A 14,985-nucleotide genomic window follows, 5' to 3' on the forward strand; every position below is an offset into this window, starting at 1 on the left:
GACCTCTCCTCTGGCAGTGATGACCTCTCCTCTGGCAGTGATGACCTCTCCTCTGAGTTCCACCAAGTTATTAGTGAGTCTGCTAGTTTGATTTTGGCCAGCCCTCCTAACCCTCTGTTAGCCTGTACTTCCAGGGCATTAAATCCCTGTTTGCCGGTTCAACTTCATCTCCTCGTTCTTCTAGTTAGTTAACAGGTCCACTCCTCAGCTAGCTAACGCCACCATACATAAACACGCCAGGAGAGCCAACTCACAGGTTCACGCATGTATCATTCCACACCCTATCCCAACCTGCCCTCCTCTGCATTGCACTGCCCTACCCTTTAACAAGCTACCTACAGCACAACACACTAGGGCTGGGAATTGCCAAGAACCTCACGATACGATATTATCACGATACTTTGGTGCCGATACGATATGTATTACGATTCACCCGATTCTATACTGTGGTTTTATTGCGATTCGATGTTCCAAACATATTGCTCACCATATGTCTGCTGCAGAGGGACAAGAGAGAGTCATGAGAAAATAAGTTTTGATCAGTCATGGAAATAAAAGTGCTGAAAACAAATATGCTCACTTTTTAAGTTTTAAACTAAACTAATAATCAGATCTCTTAAACGTTTCGTTCATTTTTCGTTCTATTATCTTTATAATAGGCCATAATTGATTTTGGCCCAATAGGCCTGGTATATTCCCACGTTCAAGGAGCTTTCCGTTTTGATTTGGTTATTTTGCCTAAAAACCTTTTGGCCTACCTATAGAAAAATTAAAAAATAATACTCTGCCCAGCCTGGCAAGAGAGGCCAAAAGGGGGTTTAGCATCCCCAGTGGCTGCAGGGTGGAGAGGATATTCTCCCAGTGGGGGAGACCCTGCTATGTAGCAACGTCACAAAAAGCCCTTATAATGGTGCTTGATGTCACAGATTCAAGTTTTTCGGGGAGGAGAAAGACCTTGTGCGAAAGTTGATATAGTTAGGCATATCGCAGGTAAAGTTGATATAGTTAGGCATACCGCAGGTAAAGTTGATATGGGGCGGCAGGTAGCTTAATGGTTAAGAGCGTTGTGCCAGTAACCGTAAGGTCGCTGGTTCTAATCCCCGAGCCGACTAGGTGAAAAATCTCTGGATAAGAGCGTCTGCTAAATGACAAATAAATAAATAAATATATATATATATATATAGTTAGGCATATCGCATGTAAAGTTGATATAGTTAGGCATATCGCAGGTAAAGTTGATATAGGTAGGCATATCGCAGGTAAAGTTGATATAGTTAGGCATATCGCAGGTGAAGTTGATAGCGTTAGGCATTTCGCTGATAGTTACGCAAAGTGGAAAAAGAGATGTCAGCAAGAGCAAGCTGGTGTTTGGTTTCTGGCTGCACTATACAGGAAATCAAGGGATGAAGCCACCAAATGTCACTATTTCTCGATAAAGGATACGGGTTGCTAGGCCACAATTCCCTGTTCGTTCTTTGACAGTTCCAAATAAAATAAAAATGTTATTTGTCACATGCTTGGTAAACAACATTTGTATACTAACAGTAAAATGCTTACTTACCGGTCCTTTTCCATCAATGCTGATAAAAAAATACTATAATAATAGAAAACTAGAAAAAAAATAACAGGAGGAATAAATACAGGATGAGTAACGATAGCTTGGCTATATACACGAGGTACCAGTACTGAGTTGATGTGCAGGGGATTGAGGTAAATATGTACATATAGGTAGGGGTGGACATATATGTCACAAGGCAACAGGATAGATAATAAACAGTAACAGCAGCGTATGTGATGACTCAAAAGAGTTATTGCAAAAAGGGTCAATGCAGATGGTTAACTATTTAACTAACAGCTACATAACTACTTAGCAGTCTTATAGCTTGGGGGTAGAAGCTGTTGAGGGTCCTGTTTGTTCCAGACCTGGTGCATCGGTACTGCTGGCCGTGCAGTAGCAGAGAATAGTCTATGACTTGGGTGGCTGGAGTCTTTGACAATTTTTAGGGCCTTCCTCTGACACCACCTGGTATAGAGGTCCTGGATGGCAGGGAGCTCGGCACCAGTGATGTACTGGACTGTACGCACTACCCTCTGTAGCGCCTTGCGTTCGGATGCCAAGCAGTTGCCATACCAAGCGGTGAAGCAGTCAGTCAAAATGCTCTCAATGGTGCAGCTGTATAACTTTTTGAAGATCCGAGGGCCCACGCCAAATCTTTTCAGCCTCCTGAGGGGGAAGAGGCATTGTCGTGCCCTCTTCACGACTGTGTTGGTGTGTGTGGACCATGATAGTTCCTCAGTGATGTGGACACAGAGGAACTAGAAGCTCTCGACCTGCTCCACTACAGCCCCATCGATGTGGATGAGGGCGTGCTCGGCCCTCTGTTTCTTGTAGTGCACGATCAGCTCCTTTGTCTTGCTGACGTTGAGGGAGTTTCATCAAAGACAAGCGTGTGGGGTATGGGCTGGGGTGTACTGTTCTTTTTTTATTTCTATCACATTTATCTGGAGAAGACAAACATCAGAGAAAGGCAAGAGCTGACACACAGTACTAGTCAGAAAGGAACTAGTTCTAATGCACTGATCCCTGTATGATGAAATTGGATGCCAGCCTCTCCTTGCCAACACTTGCCTGTCTTCTGTGACGGATGGCAGCCATCTAGCTCATAATTCTGCATAATGAGGTAGTAATATTAATTACTCCTCTTCGTCCCCCTGCATCTGCACCCCCTCTCTCATCTCACTCCCAGGACCCCTTTATGGGGACATTAGTTCTGGATTAATCACCCCATTCAGTTTACCTGGGCCTGGGCAACCTGACAGCACCGTGACCTGCAGCTGGGGGCCCGCCGTGGCTATTCTGGCGCAATAGCTCCTCAGTGGCAGTCAGTCAGTCATTGGCAGTCAGTCAGTCAGTGGCAGTCAGTCAGTCAGTGGCAGTCAGTCAGTCAGTCAGTGGCAGTCAGTCAGTCAGTCAGTGGCAGTCAGTCAGTCAGTGGCAGTCAGTCAGTCAGTCAGTGGCAGTCAGTCAGTCAGTCAGTCAGTCAGTGGCAGTCAGTCAGTCAGTGGCAGTCAGTCAGTCAGTCAGTCAGTCAGTGGCAGTCAGTCAGTCAGTGGCAGTCAGTCAGTCAGTCAGTGGCAGTCAGTCAGTCAGTCAGTGGCAGTCAGTCAGTCAGTGGCAGTCAGTCAGTCAGTCAGTGGCAGTCAGTCAGTCATTGGCAGTCAGTCAGTCAGTGGCAGTCAGTCAGTCAGTCAGTGGCAGTCAGTCAGTCAGTCAGTGGCAGTCAGTCAGTCAGTGGCAGTCAGTCAGTCAGTCAGTGGCAGTCAGTCAGTCATTGGCAGTCAGTCAGTCAGTGGCAGTCAGTCAGTCAGTCAGTGGCAGTCAGTCAGTCAGTCAGTGGCAGTCAGTCAGTCAGTCAGTCAGTCAGTGGCAGTCAGTCAGTCAGTGGCAGTCAGTCAGTCAGTCAGTGGCAGTCAGTCAGTCAGTCAGTCAGTCAGTGGCAGTCAGTCAGTCAGTCAGTCAGTCAGTGGCAGTCAGTCAGTCAGTCAGTCAGTCAGTGGCAGTCAGTCAGTCAGTGGCAGTCAGTCAGTCAGTCAGTGGCAGTCAGTCAGTCAGTGGCAGTCAGTGGCAGTCAGTCAGTCAGTCAGTGGCAGTCAGTCATGACTCATGGGGGGAAGAGGAAGGGCTACCAGTTAAACAGGCCTGGTAGAGCCTAGTCTCATATCTCGCCTTGGTCTGCTAGAGGAGCGTCAGAGAGAAAAGAGAGAAGCTGCTGCTGTTGGTTAATGGATAACCTAAGAGATCTCTAATGACCAGGAGAGCAGAGCAGGGAGGAACCTCCGGCTACAGTCATCAGAGACATCATGATATCCTGACCTATACCTGAGGAAAGGAAGGTGGCTTTAAAGTACAGGAGGGAGTCCACTCACTGCAAAAAAAGGCAGATACAGGCCACAAACTATGGCATAGGAAAGACTAGCAAAATACAAAAATAGACAATGTTGGAACTGTGGAACTAACAGTTGATGCCCCTTGGTTAAATAGCTAGAGCAGTGATCTAATTGAACCTGATCAAACTTCCCTTGTTGTGTTAAACCATAATGGGAAGAGAATAGACAACATCAACAGATGTATTGTAACATTCAAAACAAACCAATAAAGGTAATTGACTTGAACTTGTTTTTAACAACAGTTGCAAACTCAACGGTATGGAGCAATAACAAGCCTCTATTGGTACTGCGCTGCTGACTTGTAGCAAAGCACTTAGATACATTTATTTTCACTGTTTTCTTCTTGACCTATAACCAACTCAACTCAATCTGGAATCAATTAAAAACATTTATCTGTGACAGTTTCCATTCCGTGTGAAGTAAGGCCATTATATACACAACAAGAGCTAGCTACTAGGTCTGCTAAATCATCTCAATCCTATTTGTGCAATAACTCAAACTGTCAGCAGCATGAAATGTGGAAATGTGAACACACATGAACCCTTCTGTCAGGGAATAAGGGGCATGCATGGCCCATTACAGCATGGATTACAACAATCAGATAGGATAAATCAGATAGAGACTGAATGACATCCACAGCGCTAGGCTAAACTCCATGTAGCTTCATGTTATCTAGCCAATCCCAAAGCCTCTTTGCTGAACTAGTCATCAAATGAACTCTGAGGGAATGTTGATCAAACAATGTTGTTTTTAAAGCTACATAAATCTGAAAAGCCGAGTTGGATATAAAAACGGTTTATATAACATTGGTTTGCTGCCAATGTCTGTCCCAGCCATCTGTCCTGGCTGTGTGTTGGGGCCAACGGAATCCTGTCTTATCTCTCTAGGTCAGTCTAATACCATTTCACAGAGCAAATGGACATGGATCTACAATGAACAAAAATATAAACGCAACATGTAACGTGTTGGTCCCATGTTTCATGAGCTGAAATAAAAGATCCCAGAAATGTTCCATATGCACAAAAAGCTTATTTCTCTCAAATGTTTAGCACAAATGTGTTTACATCCCTGTTAGTGAGCATTTCTCTTTGCCAAGATAATCCATCCACCTGACAGGTGTGGCATATCAAGAAGCTGATTAAACAGCATGATCATTACACAGGTGCACCTTTTGCTGGACACAATAAAAGGCCACTAAAATGTGCAGTTTTGTCACAACACAATGCCAGACGTCTCAAATTTTGAGGGAGCATGCAATTGGCATGCTGACTGCAGGAATGTCCAACAGAGCTGTTGCCAGAGAGTTTAATGTTCATTTCTCTAACATAAGCCGCCTCCAACGTCTTTTTAGATAATTTGGCAATACGTCCAACCGGCATCACAACTGCAGACCACGTGTAACCACTCCAGCGTAGGACCTCCACATCCGGCATCTTCACCTGCGGGATCGTCTGAGACCAGCCACCCGGAAAGCTGATGAAACTGAGAAGTATTTCTGTCTGTAATAAATCCCCTTTGTGGGGAAAAATGTATTCTGATTGGTTGGGCCTGGCTCCCAAGTGGGTGGGCCTATGCCCTCCCAGGCCCACCCATGGCTGCATCCCTGCCCAGTCATGTGAAATCCATAGATTATAATTAATTTATTTCAATTGACTGATTTCCTTATGTGAACTGTAACTCTGTAAAATCGTTGAAATTGTTGCATGTTGCGTTTATATATTTGTTCAGTATATAAAGCCCAGTCAACCACCCATGCCTTGAAACATCATTCAGCAAGTTCCAACTACGTTCTGAGCAGTAGACTTACTCAGCACAGGATTGTGTTTGTTTACAGCCACACACAAAATGCAATGAAGAGAGAACAGTTATTTTGCTTCCGCAGCTCTGATCTGCTCATCATGGGACTATGTCTTCTAAGGCTAGGCTATATGTTCTCAGGGCACTGAGACATTTACAACACAGAAGAGTCTGTGTGAAAAAAAACCTTGGCATTTCTCCCCTCCTTCCACCATATGAAAGCACAAACAAGTGTACAACACTGTAATGTGCAGCATTCATAATCCCTGCAGATTTCAGTTGTCTCAAATCGGGCTAATGAGCTTTCCAAAAGGAACAGCCTCTGTTTCTGTTCTAACTGACACACTGAAGCAGGAGTCATTTTCGGTTGTTTATTACCCTACGCGCCTGTAAGACATTAGCCTACTTCAGGTGTGCAAAAGTTTCTGTTCTACTACTGTTCCAAAACACCTCCTGAGACCCAGCTTTTCCAACACACCCTCCTTGAGACCCAGCCCCAGATCAACTAGAGAAAAGGAGGCCCATTCACGGCTCATTGGGTCGATTTGAAAACACAAGGTCAAACACCACAGTTGGAGTACACCCATGCCTTCAAACACCACGTGAGTGAAAGGACACCATCGGGAGAGGTTGTGTTTTTCTCTAGCAGGAGGTAAGCAGGAGGTAAGCTTCTCATATGGTGTTGAGTAAAGCTTAACCATGTATTAGATCGTAGGTAGGTAGTTAGTTGTAGTTAGGTATTGTAGTTATTGTAGGTTAGTATTGTTGTTATTGTAGGTTTCCGTAGGTAATTGTAGGTTAGTATCGAAGCACGAGGCTAGCTAGCTAGCGGGTAGCTACTGGTAACGTTTAGCAACGGTGGAGAGCTGTTTCCAATGTTAATGTGCTGCTAGCCAACGTTTAATTTTTGCTGCGTTATGCGTTATGAAAGGAACTAGACACGGACATGAATTATCTGTTTAGTGTGCTAACACACTCTTGGCAGTTTGTTGTAACCAAGCATTGGTGCTAAACTGTGTGTTAATGGATGCTAGCATGCTAGTTAGCTATGGCGTCATAGCTAGGCATCGTGGGTTGTTGTGGGTAGTTACTGTAGGTTGGCAGTGTCTTCGGCCGTGCCGGCTGTAGCACGAAGCGAGCTAACTAGCCGTTTTTCGAACAGAGTCAGAGTCAACACAGTAGCCATTGTGTGCCGGGTGTAGCACGAAGCTAGCTAGCTAGCCGTTCTTCAAACAAAGTCAACACAGTGGCCATTGCTAGCTACCCAACACGACCAGCTAACTGTACTGTAGTAGCTAAATACAATATACTTGTCCTAGCTAGCCAACGTTTAATCATTGCTGCGTCATGAAAGAAACTTGACACAGACACGAATGATCTGTTTAGTGTGTTATCACACTATTGGTGTGTCTTGGCAGTGTCTTCGGCCGTGCCGGCTGTAGCACGAAGCGAGCTAACTAGCCGTTTTTCGAACAGAGTCAGAGTCAACACAGTAGCCATTGTGTGCCGGGTGTAGCACGAAGCTAGCTAGCTAGCCGTTCTTCAAACAAAGTCAACACAGTGGCCATTGCTAGCTACCCAATACGACCAGCTAACTGTACTGTAGTAGCTAAATACAATATACTTGTCCTAGCTAGCCAACGTTTAATCATTGCTGCGTCATGAAAGGAACTTGACACAGACACGAATGATCTGTTTAGTGTGTTATCACACTATTGGTGGTTTGTTGTGACCAAGTGTTGGTGCTAAACTGTGTGTTACTGGATGCTAGCATGCTAGTTAGCTAGTTAACACACTATTGGTGGTTTGTTGTGACCAAGTGTTGGTGCTAAACTGTGTGTTATTGTTATTGGATGCTAGCATGCTAGTTAGCTATGGTGTCATAGTTAGCTAGCTGAATAAAGTGGGTTGAGTCTATTCCTTTAAACATTGAACCGCTGTGGTTCACAACAATTCTGATTTCTAAAGGTGGAAGTTGGGAGAGTTTTTTGTTCGGGTGGTTCAGTGAAACAATTTTAGTTTCTGAGGTAGAAGTTTTTGGTGAGGGAGGCCCTGCTCTCTCCTCTCCCAGATGCTTAGCTCATTTCATTCCGATCTCCTCTGCATTTTTGTAGCCATTTGCTACAGCCTGTCAACTATGCCTCTGCCTATCCCTGTTCTCTCCTCTCTGCACAGGCTACACAAACGCACCACACCGCGTGGCTGCTGCCTCTCTAACCTGGTGGTCCCTGCACGCACCACACACCTGGAGTTCCAGGTCGCAGGCAGCCTCTGGAACTGCCGTTCTGCTGCCAACAAAGCTGACTTCATCCCAGCCTATGCCAACCTCCAGTCCCTCGACTTCCTGGCGCTGACGGAAACATGGATCACCACTGAAAACACTGCTACTCCTACTGCTCTCTCCTCGTCTGACCATGTGTTCTCGCATACCCCGAGAGCATCTGGTCAGAGGGGTGGTGGTACAGGAATCCTCATCTCTCCCAAGTGGACATTCTCAATTTTTCCCCTAACCCATCTGTCTATCTCCTCATTTGAATTCCATGCTGTCACAGTCACTAGCCCATTTAAGCTTAATATCCTTGTCATCTATCGCCCTCCAGGTTCCCTTGGAGACTTCATCAATGAGCTTGACGCCTTGATAAGTTCCTTTCCTGAGGATGGCTCACCCCTCACAGTTTTGGGGGATTTCAACCTCCCTATGTCCACATTTGACTCATTTCTCTCTGCCTCCTTCTTTCCACTCCTCTCCTCTTTTGACCTCACCCTCTCACCGTCCCCCCCTACTCACAAGGCAGGCAATACGCTTGACCTCATCTTCACTAGATGCTGCTCCTCTACTAATCTCACTGCAACTCCCCTCCATGTCTCCGACCACTACTTTGTTTCCTTTTCTCTCTCGCTCTCCTCCCACACTACTCACTCTGCCCCTACACAGATGGTAATGCGCCGCCGCAACCTTCGCTCTCTCTCTCCCACTACTCTCTCCTCTTCCATCCTATCATCTCTTCCCTCTGCTCAATCCTTTTCCCTCCAATCTCCTGATTCTGCCTCCTCAACCCTCCTCTCCTCCCTTTCTGCATCCTTTGACTCTCTGTGTCCCCTATCCTCCCGGCCGGCTCGGTCCTCCCCTCCAGCTCCGTGGCTTGATGACTCATTGCGAGCTCACAGAACAGAGCTCCGGGCAGCGGAGCGGAGCGGAAATGGAAGAAAACTAAACTCCCTGCCGACCTGGCATCTTTTCACTCCCTCCTCTCTACATTTTCTTCATCTGTTTCTGCTGCTAAGGCCACCTTCTACCACTCTAAATTCCAAGCATCTGCCTCTAACCCTAGGAAGCTCTTTGCCACATTTTCCTCCCTCCTGAACCCCCCCCCCCCCCCCCCCTCCTCTCTCTCTGTGGATGACTTCGTCAACCACTTTGAAAAGAAGGTTGACGACATCCGATCCTCGTTTGTTAAGTCTAATGACACTGCTGGTCCTGCTCACACTGCCCTACCCTATGCTTTGACTTCTTTCTCCCCTCTCTCTCCAGATAAAATCCTGCGACTTGTGACTGCAGGCCGCCCAACAACCTGCCCGCTTGACCCCATCCCCTCCTCCCTTCTCCAGACCATCTCCGGTGACCTTCTCCCCTACCTCACCTCGCTGATCAACTCATCCTTGACCGCTGGCCATGTCCCTTCCGTCTTCAAGAGAGCGAGAGTTGCTCCCCTTCTCAAAAAACCAACTCTCGACCCCACTGATGTCAACAACTACAGACCAGTATCCCTTCTTTCTTTTCTTTCCAAAACTATTGAGCGTGCCGTCTTTAGCCAACTCTCTTGCTATCTCTCTCAGAATGACCTTCTTGATCCAAACCAATCAGGTTTCAGGACTGGTCATTCAACTGAGACTGCTCTTCTCTGTGTCACGGAGACTCTCCGCACTGCTAAAGCTAACTCTCTCTCCTCTGCTCTTGTCCTTCTAGACCTGTCTGCTGCCTTTGATACTGTGAACCATCAGATCCTCCTCTCCACCCTCTCCGAGCTGGGCATCTACGGCGCGGCTCACTCCTGGATTGCGTCCTACCTGACCGGTCGCTCCTACCAAGTGGCGTGGCGAGAAGCTGTCTCCGCACCACGTGCTCTCACCACTGGTGTCCCCCAGGGCTCAGTTCTAGGCCCTCTCCTTTTCTCCCTATACACCAAGTCACTTGGCTCTGTCATATTCTCACACGGCCTCTCCTATCATTGCTACGCTGACGATACACAACTAATCTTCTCCTTTCCCCCTTCTGATAACCAGGTGGCGAATCGCATCTCTGCATGTCTGGCAGACATATCAGTATGGATGACGGATCACCACCTCAAGCTGAACCCTGGCAAGACGGAGCTGCTCTTCCTCCCGGGGAAGGACTGCCCGTTCCATGATCTCGCCATCACGGTTGACAACTCCGTTGTGTCCTCCTCCCAGAGTGCGAAGAGCCTTGGCGTGACCCTGGACAACACTCTGTCGTTCTCCGCTAACATCAAGGCGGTGACCCGCTCCTGCAGGTTCATGCTCTACAACATTCGGAGAGTACGACCCTGCCTTACACAGGAAGCGGCACAGGTCCTAATCCAGGCACTTGTCATCTCCCGTCTGGATTACTGCAACTCGCTGTTGGCTGGCCTCCCTGCATGTGCCATTAAACCCCTACAACTCATCCAGAATGCCGCAGCCCGTCTGGTGTTCAACCTTCCCAAGTTCTCTCACGTCACCCCCCTCCTCCGCACACTCCATTGGCTTCCAGTTGAAGCTCGCATCCGTTACAAGACCATGGTGCTTGCCTTTGGAGCAGCGAGGGGAACGGCACCTCTGTACCTTCGGGCTCTGATCAGTCCCTACACCCAAACGAGGGCATTGCGTTCATCCACCTCTGGCCTGCTGGCTCCCCTTCCTCTGCGGAAGCATAGTTCCCGCTCAGCCCAGTCAAAACTGTTCGCTGCTCTGGCACCCCAATGGTGGAACAAGCTCCCTCACGACGCCAGGACAGCGGAGTCACTCACCACCTTCCGGAGACATTTGAAACCCCACCTCTTTAAGGAATACCTGGGATAGGATAAAGTAATCCTTCTACCCCCCCCCCCCCCCCCCAAAAAAAAATTGTAAAGTGGTTATCCCACTGGCTATAGGGTGAATGCACCAATTTGTGAGTCGCTCTGGACTAGAGCGTCTGCTAAATGACGTAAATGTGCCCTTGAGCAAGGCACTTAACCCTAATTGCTCCTGTAAGTCGCTCTGGATAAGAGCGTCTGCTAAATGACTAAAATGTAAATGTAAAATGAGTAAGCAAATGAACCAGCAGCCGCAAGCTGTCTTGTAACACTGGTGCAATAGATGGGCTAGATCACAGTGAAGCGTTACTGTGTTAAGAGTTGTTTTACTGGACCATCCTGTGTTTTGTACTGTTTAAATGTACCATATCAATAAGGCTAGCCCAGTGGCCAGTAAACCTGGGCTGGACCAAAGGAGTTAAACAGCAGTACACTGAACCCACTCCACAATATGGGGACAATAAAACACTCCGCCTTTCATTAAACAGTAACTAGGAAGTAGGACAAGGCTAGGGTGGTCATGCAGTCACAAATCCCAAGGTAAGGTTTGACTGAGTTCATCCTTTGTTTGAAGAGGATGTGTGTCGGCCAATTGTGTCAAGGCCAGAGACCCCAGAATCGCCTGCGGACAACAACACACCTTAGAAGTGTCACGTGACAGTGACATCATTAGAACCCACAGTTCTAGAGCGAACGTGTCAACAGTAAGACAGACTGCAGAGGGAAAGGTTCCTGTGTGCACTGCAATGTGTATACTACTATTGCTTCCACCCAAAACTACATCAAACTGCCAGCAATGAGCACATAAACATTTCTGTCAGGCATTCCACAATATCATAAAGCAACTCCCCCAGTCGAGACCAAACTGCCTCCCTCCCAACACAATAATCTGGTTAGAAAAGACTTCCGATTTTTTCTCGTAGGTGCTTATTATGAGGACACAGTGCAAAGCTTTGCTCTCCAAAATGCTGCGCAGCTGCTGAACGCGAAACCATTTGTGAAAAGAAATGTGGAGCATCGGAGCAGATGACCTTTTATGACATCAATATCCTCAGAGAGGGGGTGGAACAATATGACACCACCTATCACTCAATCAATGCTAACTTTCTAGTTACAAGACCATACTTCGAAACAGCAATTAACTACCGTATGTTCTAGAGGGCTAATTTTATGTGAGGGTTTATTGATTATGAAATATGAGTGAGACAGAAAATATTGAGAGGGAGTTGTTGAGCAGCACTGAAATCAACATTATTGGGAACGCTGATCCTGACCTTGTGTATTATTATTTTTCTGAGCGCTAAGGATGTTCTAGCCATAATATTAGCAATTCAAATTCCATCCCATTTACCCTTAAGGCCAAACACTGTGGTGCTCCCTGCCAGACAATTCTCCCAAAAACAACTGGCATGTTAGCTCCCCTCCTCTTCTAGTCATAACATCTGGCAGAGAGCATACATACAGTATTCACATGACAAATGGGAGTGCTTGATCTGAAAGGCAAAACAACTCCTACATCTGCACTCATACTCTGAGATGCTTTATGAATACTGGTTCTGGTTAGTGGTTCTGGTATGGTGCTGCTCCCTGAGGCAGTGCACTAGCAGAGCAGACTAACTGACACCACCTGCTACCTCAGTGGGACTACAACATGCCTCAACAACATAATCCCAACTCAAGTGCTCATTGACCTCAACCCATTTTATCCACCCTGTGTTGTGTGCACTCTTTCACTCCATTCTGAACCTCATCAGATGAAGTCAGTGTTTAACTAGACTGAATGCAGGAGGAGTGAGGTCATGTAGTGCAGCAGGTCACCCGACTAGACGCAGGTTAGCCAGATAAGGCTGTATACATTATTACATAGAATTCATAAGAGATTCATGCAAGGACCAATCACCAACAAATGAGTAGAAATTGGGAAAACTAATCAGAAAATAGCATGTCAATCAATCCGTTTGACTTGTATACAGTACAATCAATAAATAACCACTGACTAAGCAATACCCAGTACAAGCACATATTAATAGGTTGTTGATTTCTGCATCTATAATGGTAGCAAGCTAGCTAGGTTACATTCGTGGGACCCAAACCTGTCTTTGTAACTAGGCTTCCTTTGTATTGTAGTTTTCTAGGCTACTGAAGAACACTCGTGTCATGACAACTCACCACATCTTTCGCCGCGGTGCTGCTTCCGTGCTGGTCCGGAATGAGTTTTTTGTTTTTATCTTCGGTTCTCTTCATTTTCTCACGTGGAAAAAAATATGACAAAAATAAATGTGTTTCACAGATATCTAACTCTGCTTAGCAAACTTACGCTAGGCTAGCCAGCTAACTGTATTGACGTCTTCCTCGCATTTCCTTCGGAAACTTGACATTCATATCTGATGCTGTGATGTGTTCAGCAAGTCCAACTGCTGCCAAATCCGACCGTAGAAATGCATCCCCGTTCAAATTAACTTGCTGGCACAAACAGACTAAATTATCCTCGGCATCTGCAGTAATGTCAAAACTATTTTTGACAGGTTGTCAGTCACTTGGTTGCTGTAGTTACAAGATAGCTAGCCTTAATTACCGTGGTTGTCTTTTTCCTGGCTACTGCATTTTACGCGCCACCTTTATGTAGCTTACTAGCTAGCTAGGTCGCTTGCTGAGAGAAAACCTAACTAGCAAGCGTATCGCGCGAACAGAAATGAACCGCGAGGTCGTACAATTAGAGGAACAGTACACCAAAAACGATATTCATTTTTTTCCAACTCCACGCACCCCTGTGACTTCGCTATCAGACAGACCTGGATGGATGGCTATCTAGAATCAAGCTAGCTTCGTTGCTAGCTACCTGCAAAAGACACGTTGTCATTGTAACACTTGGCATTTTTTCTTGACAGGTGACGTAGCAGAATGTTTTCTTCCATCCAACTTGATGTAAAGTAAATGTTATTATTATTCACGAATGTCTCTCAATCCGTTGCCCTCTCTTTCAAATTGTCAGTCTTCCATCGTCACCGGTGTGAGCTGCTGATTTGGTGATCTGTGACTGCAGTCACGATTCGTTTCCTGAATCTCCTCTCATGTTTCAACTGCAGTGCCTCCTGCTCCTAGACCACTGATCTAGGTTCAGCATGTCTTCAAGTTGACAAAATTCAATACATTCTAAAGTAATTAAGATCTGACCTGTAATCAGCTTTTCATATGTAACTAGACAAGGCGCACGCACTGAATATAAACATGCAGCGCGTGGCATGAGACCCTAGTGTAGATAAGCGAATGAGTTGGTGTCTGCTGCCTTCTCGTGGTTGAAATGGGTAAATGTTCTAACGTGACAAGTGCCAGCTGGCAAACGTTTACATGTTACTTCACATTTTACCACCACAAACCGATGCTGGCACTAAGACTGCACTCAATGAGCTGTATAAGGCCATAAGCAAACAGGAAAACGCTCATCCAGAGGCAGCGCTCCTAGTGGCCAGGAACTTTAATGTAGGGAAACTGAAATCCGTTCTACCTAATTTCTACCAGCATGTTAAATGTGCAACCAGAGGGAAAAAAAACTCTAAACCACCTTTACTCCACACACAGAGACGCGTACAAAGCTCTCCCTCGCCCTCCATTTGGCAAATCTGACCATAATTATATCCTCCTGATTCCTGCTTATAAGCAAAAACTAAAGCAGGAAGCACCAGTGACTCAGTTAATAAGGAAGTGGTCAGATGAAGCAGATGCTAAGCTACAGGACTGTTTTGCTAGCACAGACTGGAATATGTTCCGGGATTCTTCCGATGGCATTGAGGAGTACACCACATCAGTCACTGGCTTCATCAATAAGTGCGTCGATGACGTATTCCCCACAGTGACCGTACGTACATACCCCAACCAGAAGCCATGGATTACAGGCAACATCCGCACTGAGCTAAAGGGTAGAGCTGCCACTTTCAAGGAGCGGGACTCTAACCCGGACACTTATGAGAAATCCCGCTTTGCCCTCCGACGAACCATCAAACAGGCAAAGAGTCTAAGATTAAATCGGACTATACCGGCTCCGACGCTCGTCGGATGTGGCAGGGCTTGCAAACTATTACAGACTACAAAGGGAAGCACAGCCACGAGCTGCCCAGTGACACGAGCCTACCAGACGAGCTAAATCACTTCTATGCTCGCTTCGAGG

The 14,985-nt window shown here is 46.4% G+C and overlaps 1 protein-coding gene across 1 annotated transcript in view; it reads right to left on the reverse strand.

The window, feature by feature from the left end:
• Nucleotides 1-13,853, reverse strand: part of LOC311130287 (microtubule-associated serine/threonine-protein kinase 2-like) — a 283,934-nt gene extending 270,081 nt beyond the window's left edge. The window contains exon 1 of the mRNA XM_084163019.1: nucleotides 12,990-13,853. Coding sequence (XP_084019145.1) covers nucleotides 12,990-13,064 — 75 coding nt within the window. The 5' untranslated portion in view covers nucleotides 13,065-13,853. The remainder of the gene's footprint in view (nucleotides 1-12,989) is intronic.
• Between the last annotated feature and the right edge of the window lie 1,132 nt (nucleotides 13,854-14,985).

Source organism: Coregonus lavaretus, assembly GCF_964263955.1.
Source record: "Coregonus lavaretus genome assembly, chromosome: 6".
In the NCBI taxonomy this organism is placed as follows: domain Eukaryota; kingdom Metazoa; phylum Chordata; class Actinopteri; order Salmoniformes; family Salmonidae; genus Coregonus; species Coregonus lavaretus.